Source organism: Hippoglossus stenolepis, chromosome 9 (genome assembly GCF_022539355.2).
Source record: "Hippoglossus stenolepis isolate QCI-W04-F060 chromosome 9, HSTE1.2, whole genome shotgun sequence".
NCBI lineage: Eukaryota > Metazoa > Chordata > Actinopteri > Pleuronectiformes > Pleuronectidae > Hippoglossus > Hippoglossus stenolepis.
In genome coordinates, this window is record NC_061491.1 from 11,476,846 (window position 1) to 11,494,982 (window position 18,137).

General features: G+C 42.9%; 2 protein-coding genes across 3 annotated transcripts in view; one reads left to right on the forward strand and one right to left on the reverse strand.

Moving 5' to 3' along the window:
- Window positions 1-584: 584 nt before the first annotated feature.
- Window positions 585-12,944, forward strand: acsl2 (acyl-CoA synthetase long chain family member 2). Of its 2 annotated transcripts, XM_047341386.1 has the most exons (20): window positions 585-696; window positions 4,607-4,857; window positions 4,969-5,083; window positions 6,171-6,235; window positions 6,326-6,427; window positions 7,035-7,134; window positions 8,258-8,436; window positions 8,553-8,585; window positions 8,780-8,831; window positions 8,989-9,062; window positions 9,392-9,469; window positions 9,564-9,698; window positions 9,817-9,951; window positions 10,888-11,056; window positions 11,135-11,223; window positions 11,305-11,421; window positions 11,506-11,649; window positions 11,749-11,850; window positions 11,937-12,008; window positions 12,107-12,944. In XM_047341386.1, the coding sequence occupies exons 2-20, from the start codon at window positions 4,609-4,611 to the stop codon at window positions 12,245-12,247; spliced, it is 2,151 nt and encodes a 716-aa protein (XP_047197342.1). In that variant the 5' UTR covers window positions 585-696; window positions 4,607-4,608; the 3' UTR covers window positions 12,248-12,944. The 2 variants fall into 2 exon arrangements, with proteins under 2 accessions (XP_047197342.1, XP_047197343.1); XM_047341387.1 differs by lacking the exon at window positions 4,607-4,857 and having other exon boundaries at window positions 608-696.
- Window positions 12,945-13,462: 518 nt separating this feature from the next.
- Window positions 13,463-18,137, reverse strand: part of bin3 (bridging integrator 3) — a 29,596-nt gene continuing 24,921 nt past the window's right edge. Inside the window, exons 8-9 of the mRNA XM_035166675.2 lie at window positions 17,655-17,789; window positions 13,463-15,036 (exon numbers count right to left, since the gene is read on the reverse strand). Of these exons, the coding sequence (XP_035022566.1) occupies window positions 14,890-15,036; window positions 17,655-17,789 (282 nt within the window). The 3' untranslated portion in view covers window positions 13,463-14,889. The remainder of the gene's footprint in view (window positions 15,037-17,654; window positions 17,790-18,137) is intronic.

An 18,137-nucleotide genomic window follows, 5' to 3' on the forward strand; every position in this document is an offset into this window, starting at 1 on the left:
TTATCATTATTATTTATTTCTTATTTTATAATACAGTATGTATGTAAAAATAAGTATCATACGATTTCATTGTACCTGAGTATGACGACAATAAAGACCATGAATCTTGAATTAAATTTATGCAGGAATGATTTAATACATAAAATACATGAATATCAATCTATTTATTCAAACATTTATTCACTTACTTACAAATGTGTTCATATATTCATATATGTATTCATTTACTTGTATATTTATTTATACATTTCTACATGTTTTCATTTATGTATATATGTATTTACATATTTCTACCTATATCTCTTTATGTATGTATTTATTTACATATTTTTACATTTATATATTTATGTAGGTATATATTTACATATTTCTACATATATCTATGTATGTATTAATTTATTTAGAAATGTATTCATTTATGTAGGTATTTGTTTATTTATACACGTATTTACATATTTCTACATTGTTGGCTTATTTATGTATTTTTCTACATTTAATTGTTTATTTATGCATTTATTTTTATACCTCTACAATTATTAATTGGTAGTGGTCGGTATTTATTTTGAAAATACCGACAGGATATGGATGTATACTATCTCTAGCTTGACCCGTGCACGGATCTCGATGGAGCTGCAGCTGAAGTTGTAATTTGGGATCGCAATCTAAGATAAAGTTGGAGGTCTGTGTTTTTCTAAGGTGAGTCTCCATCAATCTTTCTCTCCTTTCCTTCTGTGTTGGTTTGTTTTCTCTCTGTTCCTCTCGACTCTGAAGACTTTGTGATCCTGAGCAGAGGGAAGTTGGAGTGCAGCGCTGGGAGCTGAGAGTCTGAGGACAGTGAGTGAGTCTGGTAACTAACTGCAGTTTGTAGTTTTACACCTTCACTCTCCATCACTGGATCACGGACAGACCCAGTGATGAGACACAGGCAGTGATTAGTAATAATAGTTTATTCATGAGATTTTGTTGTGCAGTTTGCATTTGCTCATCTGAAGCTTTAACTCATGCTGTTCTCCTGCAGCTTTTCTCCTCCTATAGAGTTTATAGATACATCTGCTATTGCAGTGTACTTAAAAAAGCTGGCATGCACTAGTGAGTAACTGTCAAGTGAAGCACATAGCTGTGGAATGTTGTCCCTGATCCAAACTGAGGATAATTATGGTTGGAAAGTGCTTCAGCCCTGAAGTGAAGGTTTTCTGACATTGTTTTAGTTAAAATCACAATCCTGCACATTTACTCTCGTCCTGCTTTGTGTTGTTTGTTTGTGCATTTTCTACATGTCTTGAGATTTCATTCTGGGGAATAAAATACAACAATTACCCACAAGGCCGAATGCCAACTTCTCTGGTATCTCCAGATCCCATGTGAGTGTCTGACAGCTCCGCGGCACAGTGTGGCAGCTGAGGCCTGTGCGTTGCCAGTCGTGCAAGGCTGGGTGACGTGCACTGGTGCACAAAAACACTCACTGATTCACAAGTGCAGCCATGAGGTGTGGTGCCAGGAGAACCAAACACTGGGGGAGGATTACCTTTGCACAGTCACGTTTGAACCCGTGATGCTGCAGAAAACAGAAATGCACAAATATGCCATTGTTTGTGAGAATCCTGACTCATGATCGACTTGTGGAGAGCGAAGGTGTTCTCTACGTGCAGGATGCCAGGTCTCACTCATTTATTCTCCGCCTCCTTCCTCCTGGGCAAGAAAAACATCATTGTGACCAGTGTGTGTATGTGTTCTTCACGCTTGGTTTGGGAATCACAGCCAGAAAACACCCCTGAGCTTCATTCTTTTCTCCTGTTTCTGGTTTCCCCCCTCTGCCCGGCCGGGGTCACGTGTCCCCTCTCTCCTCATCTCCCCTCGATCGGACCATTCACCACTCTGGGCACATGGAAAGTGTGCAGGGTTCATTGCTGCTGCTGCTGCTACTGCTGCTGCTGCTGGTGGTGGTGTGGGTACAAAATGCTGCCTCCCCCTCTTCAAGTTACCGCCTGTAGTTTTCTAGGTCAGAGGGGAAAACGTCCCCCAGCATTGCTCCCCCTAGTTCTGTAGGCTACTGTACAGAGTCTCCTCTCATTCTGTTGCTGAGTCTATATTCTTGGTTTTAACAGGTAGATGGCAAAACCAGCAGTGGCTCTCTTCCAGCACATATGTCAGCCCTTTTCTGTCTGTCTGTGAGAAGAGGGGAAAAAGACATTCTGCACCTATTTGTTAAAAGGAGCCTTGACTGCTAGTTTCAAGTTTTTACTGAAAATCCTTAAAAAATTATTTTAAACTTGAACAGAATCTGGCTGCCACACGTGTCACAAGAGAAACTGAGTTTACTTTCCTCTTTTCTTCACCTGCTCCTTTTTTATTTCTCAATCATTTTACTTCACCAAAAACATAAAGAAGCTTATGATGAAGCTACTTTTATACCCTTTATATTATAGCCCTGGTAAACATTCTTTCATTATTAATACCTTCAAAATTTACATTTAAATACAAATTTTGTAATCTCCCATTTTAATATAATTAATTTGAACCTGTTCCATTTCGATCAATCTGAAATACAGTTAGGCAGTTTCCCCAGAACCAGTTTTTGGTTTCTGTTTTTGCACATTCCATGTCCACGTGTGTTGCTCTTTTGTTTTTTTTATGTGACATACTACACTGTAGTTCTGAATATGGTCTCAGCTCTGTCACTGCGTGTCAGCAGCAGTACATGTGCACAGACTTGCAGTCGGCCTCCCATAAACTCCCATCAGTAGAAATCCAGGTGCTAAACGCCAGGACATTCAGGTTTGTCTCTCCCACAGCAGAGAAAGTGTATTTCCCTTCAGTGTGTCTTCACATGTGTGTGAGAGCCATTGTCTTTTGTCTCATGTCTTCCACGGAGTAAAAGCTGGGAGCACAATGGTCCCTGTCTGGGCCTTGACAATAGGCTTTATGAATGGGAGTGAGAGAGGAGGGAGCGGGTGGAGAGAGACTACAGGAAGCTCTCTTCACAGCAGACTGTCTCTTTTGTTTTTTTTGGGATGTCAAATTTCATAAAGCCCTTTTGCTTCCCCTTTATTCAGCTGGAGGGGATCAGCCGCTGCTTTGTTACACCTGCAGGTGTAAAGTGGCGACTGAGCAGCTTCAACTCACAAATATCGATGCTCGAAACCCTCTGAAGTTTGTGGCGTCAGTCTTCAGGGGCCGTGCGGCATCTCTCTGCTCAGGCAGGGAAGGGAAGCAGCTCGGCATCGGTCCGGGTAGAGAGGAGGGAGGGGTGCGATACCACTCTTTATCCCCTCTTCTATTGGGCACCCGGGCGGCGGGGGGGGAAAGTGGGTGAGAGGTTGAGGGGTTTTGGGGAGGGAGGGGATGTGGGAAAGGGGAGATTTATTCAATGACGTGAATTCTTTGCCCGAGGGAAGATGAAGTGGTCTGTCAGGGGAGGGGGTGAAATGAGCAGTTTTAGGTTGAAGTGTTTTACTTTTTAAACACAGTGGAAGTTTGTTTTGGGGCCATAAGTCGTCCTCACACTGCCTCTCCCCCTGTGTCCCTCTGTCATTCAGTTTTGGATATGAACAATAAAGACTCTGGCAGGGAGTCTGAGGGGGGACTTACCCCCCCGTGGTCGTCCCCCCTCACCCTATCTCATCACCAACCCCTCGATTCTCCACTGTACCGACCCCGGTCTCTCTCGCTCCCCGTTGGATGAAAGAGAGAGGCACAACATGCCTCAGAGTAACCTCGGTGCCTGTTTCTTTTAAGCCAATCATTATTACTTCCTGGTGTCTCACCCCAACCCTCCCCCCTCCTGTCCTGTATACAGCTCAGGCCTTTTCTCTCTCTCTCTCTCTCCCTCTCTCTCTCCCTCTCTCTCTCTTTGTGTGTGCATGGTGCCAAGCCTGTGACCCAGTGGGATCCAGTCTCCTAACCAGACTTTATAGTTTCAGAAGCGGAAGAATGCTTTTAATCACACTATTATTTTTGGTTTTGTTGCATTCTGTGTTTTAAGGTAGATTGTATGCCACTAGTTTACATTGCTCGAGGCTAGAGGGTCGCTTTAAGATGTTAAAGTTTATACCGTTTTATATAGTTCATTTTGTCGATTAGAAAACAAACATTTGGTGGGTTCAGCTTTTGAATTTATAAAAACATGTTGCTCTTATTTTAGATATAAGTAATGAAAGTATTTATTTGGACTTTTGGGTGGACAATCAAGTACTTTGAAGATGTTAACTTGGGGTTTTAAAAATAACTATTTTTGGACTAAACAATTAATGAATGAATTGTAAAAAGATGTCAGGTGTAGATAGAGGGTGGCACGGTGGTGCTGCATCGCCTCATAGCAAGAAGGTTTCCGGTTCGAATCCTGGTTCAGTCGGGGTATTTACATGTTCTCCCCGTGTTTTCGTGGGTTTTCTCTGTATGGACTCTGTATGTCAGCCCTGCGATACAGTGACGACCTTCGGGGTGTATTCCTGCCTCTTGCCCAAGGTCGATTGGCTCCAGCCCCCTCCTCCGCGATAATGTAAATTATTTTAATGGTGTAGATGGATGCGATAGTGAGAGGAAGTATCTATAGTTACTTGTAGAGTGATTCGTTATTTTTTTTCTTCCCCCTCTCCTGTTCTCTCAGCTATGCATTTTCAGGAGTGGTTAGGGTCACTTCGCTCCAGCTCGGGACTCAAAGGCTCTGAAGCGGACGACTTCTGGAGACTTCTGCCATCTCTGCCTCTGTCCTCCTTATCTCTGTCCTCGCTGTCTCTGTCCCCCTCCTCTCTGCTGGGCCTGGGAGCGCTGGCCTCCCTCACTGCGTACTGGCTGGTGACCCGTCCTCGACCCATGCGTCCCCCGTGCGATCTCCAAGCCCAGTCCGTAGCTGTGAATGTGAGTGGATCGTGGTCGCTCACTTGAATCATCACTGTCTGTGTTAATGTCCCTCATCAATATAACAGCAGTGTTTTTTACTGTGTCTGATGAGAGCGGTGTTGGTTGCAGGGAGATCCCAGCTGCAGGAGATCGGCTCTTCTTAAAGATGACTCCCTGCTGGAGTTTTACTACGATGACACCAGGACGTATTACGACATGTTCCAGAGAGGCCTGAAGATCTCAGGTGACCACGATGGACACTGCCGCCACACATCAATTCAACTGTATTAGTTGTGTTATCAAAGCTGGCGATCAGTAAGATTTTAAGCAACAGCCCATCAATTCATCCAAAAGTAATTTACTGATTTATCTTCAAATTTAAACTCGTTACTTGTTCAACAGTCAAATTTATGTCAAAGTCACCGAACTGCACATAAAGTCTGATAAAGTATGTTTTAGAATGATATAATTAACAACTTGTTAACTAACAGTTAAGAACTATTGATTAACATGACATTTATACAATAAAATTCAAAATATTTCGTTATCATCTACTACTTTGTTGTGTCAGAGCTACAATTATAATACACTACAATATAATTCCACTGGACACGTCCTGAGTTAAACAATTTCACGATGCTATAAATCTTCAGACCTGGTATTAAAGGGATAGTTCACACAAAGTGAAAATGCACTCATTGTCTACTCACCACTATGCTGATGGGGGGGGGTGGGTGAAGTGTTTCAGTCCACAAAACACTTTTGGAGTTTCAGGGGTAAACAGCGTTGAAGCCAAATCCAATACAATTGGAGTATACAGGACTTCTTCTTTAGACGTAAAATAAAAACTGAAAAAATACATAACATACTCCATACTGCTCCTGTGGTGTCATACAAGTGTCCACAAGCCCCAACATTGAAATTCGACTCTAAACGGCGTCATTTACACCACGTTTTTAGCCTAAATGTCGGCTGTTATCCTCCCAGCCCGGAGCCACGTTCATGCGCACACACCGCCAAGCTGCAGTTACTGCAGCTATCACAGTATAACAGTGGACATTTAGGTGTAAAGAACGGTTGACACTTGGATGACACAGCAGGAGCAGTAGTGTGAACTCAAACACTTCACCCACCCCTCCATTGGCATAGTGGTGAGTGGATAATGAGTGAAATTACATTTTTTGGTGAACTATCCCTGAAACATCTCTGTTTAGTACAGTTGTGAACACACCCAAATGTGATGTACTTAGTGCTGACCGTGATCGGGTCAGTCAGGAAAGAACAGGGCCTTGGTTTTAACTGGTGTTAGTCTTTTGTCTTGGGTCCTTCAGGAAATGGTGCGTGCCTTGGCTCCAGGAAACCGGGTCAGCCCTACCAGTGGATCTCCTACACTGAGGTCTGACATGTCTTAGTATTTTGATGGTCCAGTCATCACAACGGTTCAGTGTGATGTGCTACTCTTTACTGTTTGTCTCCGATCCTCCAGGTGGCTGAGCGGGCGCAGGTGCTGGGCTCTGGGCTGTTGGCTAAAGGCTGTCAGCCGAACCCGCAGCAGTTTGTCGGGTTATTTGCACAAAACAGGCCAGAGGTACATAGTCATCACTTTGTTCCCACACTGGTTGGTTTCCTGTGAGCTTTAACAGCCCTATGGTTTAAAATGATCTGTCAACAAGCTAAAACTTAATATTTTCTCATACGCACACATCTCTATAGAGATTTGTGAATGATGATTCGACTATTGGAGCCCCAGGATCACAACCATTCCTATTGAGTTATGACATTTAAAATGTGATTTGTGTTTGTCTGCATGTGTCCTGAAAGTGTGTTTGCCTTCATTCATATTGAGCTCAGAGAGCTGCTGGTGAATGTGGGTCTCCAGGGCAGCTAATATTGGAACATGTCTGCTCTCAAATTCATTTTTAATATATCCATGAGGCAGGGCCACTTCTGTTGCTTCACGCTCGGTCGTGTAAACTGAGAGTCAAACATGAGTTTCTGCTCCATCACATTGATCTTCCATGTGGGTTGTACTTTTATTATGTTGAACATGGTTTTGTTTATTTTGTAAAGATGAAATTCATGTAATATAGACACTAACGGAGAAACGTCGTGTTTAGACATGTGACTCAACAAATATACATCAGTGGGTGAAAGGAGTCTAACAGTGCTGCTCTGTCTCCCTCTGCTGGTCACAGTGGATCATCACAGAGCTGGCCTGCTACACTTACTCCATGGCGGTGGTGCCTCTGTATGACACACTGGGGCTGGAGGCCATGGTCCACATACTCACCCTGGGTGAGAAAACCCGAACCCTTCATGTAGGAATTAACATCAATATACAAAGATAATAATGAGATTTCATTATTATTTAAAGGACCAGTTCACAAATGTGTCATTAGTGGTGTGTCAGCCTCCTCTAATTGAAGATTGTGTACTGACCACCACAATGACCTTTCTCACAGTAATTTGTTTTGTAGACTGATGGAAACACAAACTCTGTGCAGATGTTTAATTGATGTACAGAAAAATAATAACGTAAGAAAATATCTGAGAAAAGTATATATATATATATATATATATATACATCATGTTGGAAAGAAAGAAAATACTCTTTAGTTCAGGTCAAGTATTCTTAAAGGTATTACTGTATGGTAAAATACTTAATTAGGAGTAAAAGTACTTGTTTTCACAGGAGACTTTGACTGATTTATTGGTTTTCTGGCAAAGAATCATCTGATATGAGCCAGTGTTTATGCTTGTTTATATAAGTTTGTATGAAAACTTTAATTTAGTAAAAATGCACAGAAGATATGCATGTAGGTTTACACTTTACATATTTGGCAGTATTTGTGTTTTCTTTCTTTCTTTCTTGTTATCAGTAAGGTGTAACTGTTAAATATCAAGCCCCACATTAATTTGTCATACGGGTCTGATAATGATACGATTGTATTATTAGCGAAACATACTAAGCTCTGTAATTTGTTTTAAGGGGATCTCTCTCTTTGGTAACACTGCTAATATCTCATAGAGTCTTTTTTGTAACTGGATAAAATCCACAAATGTTTCTAGTTCTATGTCTTTAATGTAAAATCCTGAATTTGCAAAGCCACACATAACTATAGCTGTTAGGTGCACTGTGGTAGTAGCACTATGAAATATATTTAGTTTAATTCTTGAGCACATGCACCTACTTTCCAAAATTACTGGACATAGTATAAAGTGATGTTTTGATTTAGTTTTTTATTCATTTGTATATAGTAGATAGTACTAGATTATTATTATTATTATTATTATTATTATTTTCTAATGTCCTATATGCATCAGTTCTTGTATTTCTGCTCCCGTGAGACTTGATTTTTCCTGCATCTGATGTGTAAAGTCGATCTCATCTGTGTGTCGTGTCGTGGTGCGTCCTCAGCCGAGATCTCCCTGGTGATCTGTGACAGCGAGGAGAAGGCAGCCGCTCTGTTAGAGAACAAGGAGCAAGGCGTGACTCCCAAGCTCGCCTGCCTGGTCCTCTTTAACAGTTTCAGCGAGGCCTTCGTAGAGCGGGCGAAGGCCTGCGAGGTGGAGGTTTTGAAACTGGAGCAGCTCATGGTGAGCAGGGTGGAAGTACCGAGTCCCTGTAATGCAGACTCATTGAAGTGTCTCCCCTTTAATCAATGCTGCTGATGTAAATTGATATGATCAACTCCACTTTGTCCACATCCTAGGAGCTGGGAAGGCAGAACCTCAAAGATCCTGTGGTGAGTTCTACGTACATCACCCCATCAAGCTGGTTCCAGTAAATACCTGATCCCCCTCTAAATACCATGTTGACAGTTTTATTGTTGCTCCTGTCCCATACGATATAATTAACACTCACTTGTAAACATTGCTTAAATTAAGAGTGGAGGAAGCCCGATGTCATATTGTCATATTTTATTGCTGCCTGCTGTAGCCGCCCCAGCCCCAGGATCTGGCCGTGGTTTGCTTCACCAGTGGAACCACAGGTATCGTCTGATCTCCCGAGTCTCTCCCCTAATTATCCTTCACTCACATCATTAGAGAAGTGTCCTTCAGTGCCCACTAACAACCGCTCTTTATGGCACCGCTGTAGTTTCCTTTGCTGTGCGGAGCACTGCAATAATGTCTTGTTTATTTATCCAGGGAAGCCCAAGGGAGCCATGATCACCCACGGCAACATCGCCTCCAACACTTCCTCTGTCATTAAGATCCTGGAGGTCTGTCTACTCTTCCACCTCCTTGTCTAATTGAGAACAGCCTCACAGCTTCCACCACTTCCCATCTGCTTGTGTCTCTGTATCTCCGAGCTGTCCCTCTCTCTCCCTGCTGTGTCTAATGGTATGATTAATTGGGTGTTTGATTGCCCCTGTCGCTGCGAGGTACTTTAACTAATTGCCCCAGTATAAAGATTCTGCTATCTAACTGCTATTGAAAAAGCCATACAGCATGTTTGATTGCCTGCGAGGCTTCACCGTATGCCGCCGCTGCCGCCTGAACTTTATCTCTCCCTAGTGCTTTGCTCATTTTATGTCTCGTTTTCTCTCAGGGTTCGTTTGTGATCCAGCAGGAGGATGTGTCGATCTCGTACCTGCCGCTTGCCCACATGTTTGAGAGGATGATTCAGGTACTTGATCCTCTTCTCAGAAGTTTGTTTTCTAATGTGTGTTTTTGTGTTGATTAAAAAAAAAAGAAAAAAAGAACATGTATTTCTGATCCAGGTCTCTATGTTCTGCCACGGGGCCAGAGTAGGATTCTACCAGGGGGACATTTCTCTCCTCATGGACGACATTAAAACTCTTAAACCCACCTTCTTTCCTGTCGTGCCTCGATTACTCAACCGCATCTATGACAAGGTCAGCTAACGTTTTCCGATCTTGTCATTTACACGGCACTTAGAGGACATAATTCCTTGTAGGTTATATTTTAAAGCTCATTTTCGGTTGATTTCCATTTTGACTGATGTGTGTAAAGATCCTGGGCTCAGTGACCTCTCCGCTGCGACGGGCTTTGCTTCACTACGCCGTGAGGAGGAAGCAGGCGGAGCTGAGCAGCGGGGTTGTACGTAACAACAGTCTGTGGGACAAACTGGTGTTCAACAGGATCCAGGTCAGTTGCTGAAAGCTTTTTTTTAAACAGTTCCTTTGTTGTATATCTATATTTCCATTGTGTTACATTAGGATGTAGAATATTAGGCTATATGATTGGCTCTTAACTAAAAATCATTGACTATACACATAAAGATGGATATAACAGCTCCCCAAAAGTAAAGCCAAAGCGTCTTGATTGCCACCTAGTGGCTGGCTCTAGTATATGTCATAAATCCTGCCTCCTTTGTGTCATTGGATGGGACATAGACCAAACTGAAAAGTATACATCAAATTTTTCTCACAGTTGGTTTGTTTCATTGAAGGTAGTTCTTATCACTCTGGTGTATTTCTCAGTGTTTGTCTTTCTGGTTAGATTGGATTTAATTAGTTATTTGACGCTATAAAAATGGGGTGAAATGTCATGATTGACAGTTGAGACTGACTCAGGATTGGTCAAGCATGTGTATCGGTGGGACCTCCCTATCGTGGCTTGATCCTCTGATCACTACTGCGCACAAGAGGGCAGCAGTTTGTATCATGGATGCTTTGGCTTAATTTCTGGATAGTGTGAGGAAGTGGAGACACATCTTCCATCTCTATATACAGTCTATGGTTAAGAGGACAAGTGGCATCAACCCCTAAAACATCTCTTTTAGTCATTTGAGACTTTTACTAATATTTGTCACTATTTATGTTTCGTAGAAGTTAACACAGTGGCACCAGTCGCCCTGGAAGTATCAACAAATTTGTCTCCAAACTATTCCAGCAGTGAGAGCCAAAATCCCCCAGAGCCTATTGGCCCTGTGGGAGTTCACCGGAGAAGCCTGCACACAGACAAACAGGGACTGAAAGTTTCTGGCTTGTTGTGGTCGATGCAGATGGGAAATATGACCAACAGTTATCATTGTTAGAATGGTGCTTTAAACAAATACTGCGTGCACTCCCTCTGTTTCAGGCCAATTTAGGAGGAAATCTGCGGTTTGCCCTGACGGCTTCAGCACCCATCTCCCCCACAGTGCTCTCCTTCCTCAGGGCCACTCTGGGCTGCCTGATATTTGAGGGCTATGGTCAGACAGAGTGCACCGCAGGCTGCACCTTCTCTATGCCGGGGGACTGGACCGCAGGTAAGAGACTGTCTGATTTCCCAGTGGCTTGTTGCTTCTGTGCTGCCTCTCCTCAGCAGGTGTGTTTGTGTGTGTCAGGTCACGTTGGAGCTCCTTTACCCTGCGCCATGGTGAAGGTGGTGGACATCCCCGACATGAAATACTACGCTAAGAACGGAGAAGGAGAGGTGAGTCGGACTCTTCATTCTGCAAATTGACAGACAATTTTGATGCCTGCCGACTCTTCTCACGGCCGAATCCTGTGTTAGATCTGCATCCGCGGTCCCAGTGTGTTCCGAGGCTACCTGAGGGATCCAGAGAGGACGGCTGAGGCCTTGGACACCGACGGCTGGCTGCACAGTGGGGATGTGGGCCAGTGGCTTCCAGTAAGTTAAGACAGGTGACAGATATGATATGTGATATAATCACAAGAGAGCAAATGGGCATTTGCATCATTTCTCCCCTGCCAGAACGGGACGCTACGCATCGTCGACAGAAAGAAGCACATCTTCAAGTTGTCCCAGGGAGAATACATCGCTCCAGAAAAGATAGAAAACGTCTACATGCGCTGTGTTCCTGTGCTCCAGGTGTTTGTGCACGGAGATAGTTTACAGGTACAAAGCTAATCCGATGCAAATCCTATTCAGTTGATCTATTAACAAAACATGCCTCAAGGCAAGAGTTAAATATTTGATTCCTCTCTTGTATTCCAGTCTTATCTCATAGGCATAGTTGTGCCTGACGTGGAGGTGTTTGTTGACTGGGCTAAAGAGCGGGGATGTGTGGGGTCCTACGAGGAGCTCTGCCAGAATCCTGTAAGGCAGATCTCAATATTTAATTTCTTAAATAATCATTACTGTATGGTGGCGCATGGATTTTTAAAAAATGTGCCTTCCAACAGGACGTGAAGAAGGCAGTATTAGAGGACATGAAAGCTGTGGGAAAGGAAGCAGGGCTGAAGTCCTTTGAACAAGTGAGCGATCACTGCAGACAGTTCAAATGTTTAAGCTACAAACCCACCAATACTGACTGTGACTGTGGTTTTGCTTTCATGTCTTTTCCTCCTTTCAGGTGAAAGACCTTCACTTGCATCCGGAGACGTTCAGCGTCGCCAACGGCCTCCTCACACCCACCCTGAAAAGTAGACGTGCCGACATCCGCAGAGTCTTTGAGGAACAGATATCGAGCATGTACAGCAAGACGGCCTTTTAATTACAGGACTCTACTCAGTAATTCACACACAACAGCCAGGAGTAACTGGTTTCCAATAAGGGGGGGTGGGAGTAGAACATTAAATGTCCAGCAGTGCCTCGTCTGAAATTTAAAAATGGAAATATGCTGTTTTTCTTTTTATTGAGTTTTATATCCACCACCCGTGTCCACATCCTGCACATGTGTAATGTATTAACTCTTTACATGGAAAATAAGACTTATTTTTATTTTACATTCCTGTCTCACTTGCGTAAATTATTGTGTAGTTGTAGAGCGGAGAATCTCAAAAGTTACTAGATAAAGCAAACTGCAGAGACAACTACATTTTGCTGCTGTGTTCTTTTCCCAGACAAAGGTTTTTCTTAAGGGACACTGTACTTGTGAGGCTGTTAGAACTTGCATTAATTGTAGGTCTGTATTTTAAGGTCAATGGTTCACCATCATAAAAGCTTTTCCATGAACATCCTTGATTTTAGCTCGTGCATTTTTCTAATTGGAGATATTTATAAACCAGTGGTAGCCTGTAATCCTTCACCTGAAGATAAATCATTTCAACTAATGATGGTTTCAAGCAGCAATGACTTGTATAATAAAATGACTGTACTGTAAATACTTCTCATGTTGACAAATGTCAACAGGACACTACTGACTAATTCCTGTAAAGCGAAACCGAACAGAAATAAAGTTTAGAAACTGATGACTTTCCTTTGTGTCATTTAACTACAGCATGTTTGTTTGACTCTCACAACTCCTGCACTCGACCTCCTAAATATGGAGTCGTTATCCAAACTCCAGTTCATCAGGGCAGCAGAACAATAGTAACTAGAGTCACTCAGTAGAGCACATACCTGTCAAGACCCAACATTCCCCTCAGGTTTTCAATTCACTACATGCAGATTTGTATTTGGATCCGCACCAAATTAGCCACACTCATAAATATCTGTTCCCTTAACATGCCAGATTTTTCTCATCAAGATCCATGAATTGTTCTGAGATATCAAGGGAAATGTTGAAAAACACCCAATCCCTCAGTGGAAAGAAAATCCTGGATCTGCCCCCTGATGCAGATCCACACCAACGTCTACTGGATTCTTTCCACCAAGTTTCATGGAAATCCATTCAGTAGTTTTTGCATAATTCTTTTAACAGTCAGACAAACAGATAAAAATACAACCTCCTAGGCGGGGGTAATAATAGGTTAACAAAGAGGATTGATTCGTATTCTCACAGTTCATTTATTTCATGACTGATTATACATCGAGATGACATCAGAAAAACATTGTTTGTAGCATTAATGTATTTAAAACCTAAATAAAACAAACACTAGCGTTAGTGTTCACTTAGTTACGTAAAAAAAAAAATCAACCTCTTCTACAACTTTAACTCATTATTTACAAAAACACCTTCATTAATACACTTTAAAAACATAACAGATGTACGTTCCATGATGCAACGTGAAAACAAATCATTTTTGTTTCAATATTAAAAAACCAAACAGGACTGTCAATTAATAAATAAACTTCTTGCTATGACACCTAAAAAAAAAAATCCACTGACGTGATATGGGAGCGATCAGCGTTTGTGCACTACGATGTGGCTCCACTAACCAGAGCATGGTCATCGTACTGAGGCTGTTCCTGATGACGGTGGAAACAAATGACACTGACAACATATTTTGGTCCGATACAAAGAAAAGCCAAAAACAGTTGGCTTCCGTCCCTGGTGTACAGGGCAGGGAGAGGACCGTCTTCATTAGAGGAGCTTCTTTATTAACAGAGGAGCTGAACCACTAACAATAGAACAAAGGATGGATGGTTTGAATAAAAGGAAAATGTGTGTCATGATCAGTGTTTTCCGCTAGAGGGAGCACCAGCCTTTGTTATGGACAGTGATTGTTCTTATTCTCTCTGCAGCCGACCAGTTAAGTGGTCGATCTTTCAACACTGCTGCACAGGCACATTCTGACTTCACACAAATTAGTTTTCATGTTACAGCCACTATCAGGACAATGTAGGCACGTTATTCACAGGTGACGTTAGCATCAGCCTGTTACATCTTCATTAAAAGCCCTCGCACATCATGGCACAGAGCTTCACACACAGATCACCAGCAAAGGCCAAAATACAGAAATACATTTTTTTTGCCGATAGCATACAGTACGTTAACATTCAGTCTGTAGTGTTTGTAATTTTAAAGTTGGGAAATATATTAAACTATGTTTCACTGACCGCTGTTAACGTAGCAGTGTGACTAATAAATCATGTCCTTGCTTGTTTCCTTGCTTATTTAAACAAATGCTTATAGATATTCATTAAACCAAGAAATGTCACCAAGTTAATCAGTTCAGACGAGAGCTGTTCGATTCCTAAACTTAAAAAAAAAAAAAAAACTGTTGGCTTATAACGCTGCACTTGGCTGATGGCTTAGTTAATGTGGCATTTCAGCTGCTCTGAGTTGCAGGGTCTCTGTAGATAGAATGAAACATGGGGAGTGTAGTGCAAGAGGAATGGGCGGGGGGGTCAAACTGATAATCAGGTGAAGGCCACTGCTGTCCGTTTGCGCTGCGCGGAGGAGCCTGAAAAGAGTGCAATCCATTCAGAGAGGCATGAAAGCAGCCTATCCCGGTTTTCGGCTTTCCTCCCTCAGTCGTCGGCGACAATGGACAGAGCACGCAACTCGCTGAGCTTGGCCTCGGTCTCCCTCTCCCTCTGCTCGTCAGTCAGCCCTGCCTGGTCGATCTCGTCTGTTAACTCGCTGAAGATCTTGTACATTTCGGTGAAATAGACCACCTGAGGGGCAGGACAGAAAAAGGAAAATGATGTGATAGTGAAAAAAAAAAAAATCCTTTGATAAAGACTGGACAGTCCACAGACCTCTCCTAAATGCCTCTGTGGAAAAACTTCCAAAAATCATGTCCAAACTCTGCTCCACTTGCACAATCTAACCTGGGTTTTACTTGCACCAGTCTGAAGGCTGCTGATCTCAAAGCTCTTCAACCTCACTAATGAGAAATGATTTGAGAGGAGAAGAGGGAGCCCAGAGATATCAAACAACTTCGACAAAGCCACAAATTCAGTGGGTAGTGACCCTGCTTTTCTCTCCCGATCTGAACAAGAGGTAAAGAGTGTTCACTGAAAGCTTTTTTGACACTTCCCACCCCTGCTTCTTCCCCTTAGTTCATGAGTCAGGCTCCCTAGAGAGTTGCTTTGATGATTAATAGACTTTAATCACATTACAAGACTCCAGAAGAGTAAGCAGAGAATGAAAGTACTGGGAAATACAACCCCTTGAAACCCACACACACACACACACATCTCAATATTTATTCACGCAGCGATGCATACGAGGCTCTTAAGGGTCGGCCTCTCTAAAATCGCACGTGTCCTATTGTAGACCACAGAAAGACCTACTGAGATACTAGTGGGAGAAATTCTCACAGATTTACTGAGGGTCACAGCAGAAGGGTTGGTTCAAAATGGAAATAGCAGAACAAATCTTCCATCTTCAAATAAAGACATTTGTCTCGGTTCTTAGCAGATTTGACACTGTCATCCGGAAGGTCAGGTTTTTAAACAACCTTTTAAATGATCAATGTCAAAGACCTCTGTATGTTTATAACAATATTTGCCACCTAAACCACATGAGTGGGCAGTAAGTATTGGGTTACTGGTGTCTGTGGGGGTAAAGCGGATATATACATTTATATATATATATATATATATATATATTTTTTTTAACCAAAAGTGGCTTGTTGAAACGGCCATCGGAAATGTGCATGTGACAAGTGATGATAATGTACACCAGATCAGTGTCTGGGTGACTTCTGTAGCAGAGACAATACTATTCCAATTAGTGGAGTCACCACACGGAACAAACACAGCCTCACACAACTGTGACCTCCTACAATACAGAAAACAGCCTTCGGGTGAAGCCAGAGCTTTGATTTACATGACTTCTATGAAGGCATTTTAACACACCATAGTTCCAGCTGCTTAATATTTATATACAGAGGTTACACTTTGACCTCTGAGCCTACAAAGACACTGAGTAATTTAAGTTTCATTGTGTCCAGCGAGTCCCTAAACACTGTGTGATCACTGTTTCAGGAGACAGACAATCAGAGAAATAAAGAGACAAAGGAAGTCATCTTGTAAGTGTTTTCTGCTATGAGCACATTCAGCAGAGAATTCAACAAGACAATGTCGCAATTCATCAACATCTGCACAGGTGAACGTGTCGGGCAGTGTGTCTCACTGACAGTTTCTGGACAGGACTTGTGGCAGTGAAGATGAAGACTCGCAACAAAAGCTGCCTTTGTGCCTTTTTCCTGCTGCCACTGGGAGCTGAGCAGCAACAAGCAGCTGGAAGTGAAGGGAGTGGAGGATGAAACTGCAGCAAGGCTGGGGATGTGGTCCACTGGTCCACTGACCACCCACGTGCTGCTCTGTGAGTGTTTGTGTGTGTGTGTGTTTGTGTGTGCGTGTGCGTAAAAATTGTAAATGGTGCTTTTCTAGTCTTAATAACCACTCAAAACACTTTACATTACAGGTCACATTCACCCATTCACACACACACGCACAGTGCAGACATACATAGAGACATTCAGTACATAGAGCGCCTCTCAAAAACACACACTCACACGTTACATCATCAGGGGTGGTTTGGGGTTCAGCATCTTGCCCTTCGACATGAGGACTGCAGGAGCCAGGGAGTGACCATGTGATTAGTGGACAACCCGCTCTACCCCCTGAACCACGGCCCCACACAAGCATGTAATGTGGAAATGCTTACTCATCTTGTTCAACAATATGAATACAGATAATGTAGATGGAGTAGATTAGCTAGTGTGACTAATAAGCACTGTTGCACCATAAAAAGCAGGTAAAAGGTAAACAACCTCAAAAGAGAAAATATCTTGAGCTTAGACTTGAGTGAATATTTTATATTGGTTACAGTCAATTACTCACTTTGCTAATTTTAAGTTCAAAGCACATCATCAAACTCCGTAATTGTCATTAGGTCTGGGCTAATCTGGTTTACTAATTAGAAGTATGCCAGTGGCCGTCCCAAGGAGGAAATGACAGGCAGGTCTGGGGTGGGGGAGGGGGACATGGTGGCGCTAACTTGAGATGTCCAGCTGCTTTAAGAGAAGCGGCAGGTTAAGAGGGAGGCTTGCAGGGCTGCGCTGGAGCCACACAGATGAGGCCTTCCTGGGCTAAACACAGCAGTGTGGGCTGTCATTGGGGGTTAATCACATTAGGACAGCATGGAGGGAGACAGACGTCCAGGATTATACACTCCCTTTCATCAGACCCTGTTTAACCAAAGCTCACAGGTTGCAACAGCATACTTTGGGGTGTGCTGGTCTCATTGTGTGCGTTTCTGCAGGGAGGGGGGTGTTACTAACCTGGGCCCGGATGAGAGCCTCAAAGCTGGGCTGGAAGTAGTCGATGCGGCTGTGGAAGAACTTGGGCATCTCGTCCAGCAGCTGCTTGTTTTTGACCTCAAAGTCTTCCCTGACTGGTCGCAGCTCCTCTCTGGCCTGGGGTGTGGAGGGGGGACAGAAAACAAAACAACAGTGGTCACCATCAGGCCTGATTTCACAGATCATATAATCATAGATTATAATTTATAGCACACATTAAAGATTCTTCCACATTGTACAAGGATTTAAACAAGAGAAAAACAAAAATGTGCAAAGAAAAACATTTTTTTTTTGTAAATTCAGCACACAAGCCATCACAAGTGTCCTTTTTCTTATTGTTCAGAAAAATATTTCCCTAATTCCCACGGAGAGGCAGCGCAAAAAAAAAAGGCTGTGATCACGACCACACTGAGGAGGAGTGGGTAATGTGGGCAGACTTGGCTGTGAGTGGACTCCAGCACCACT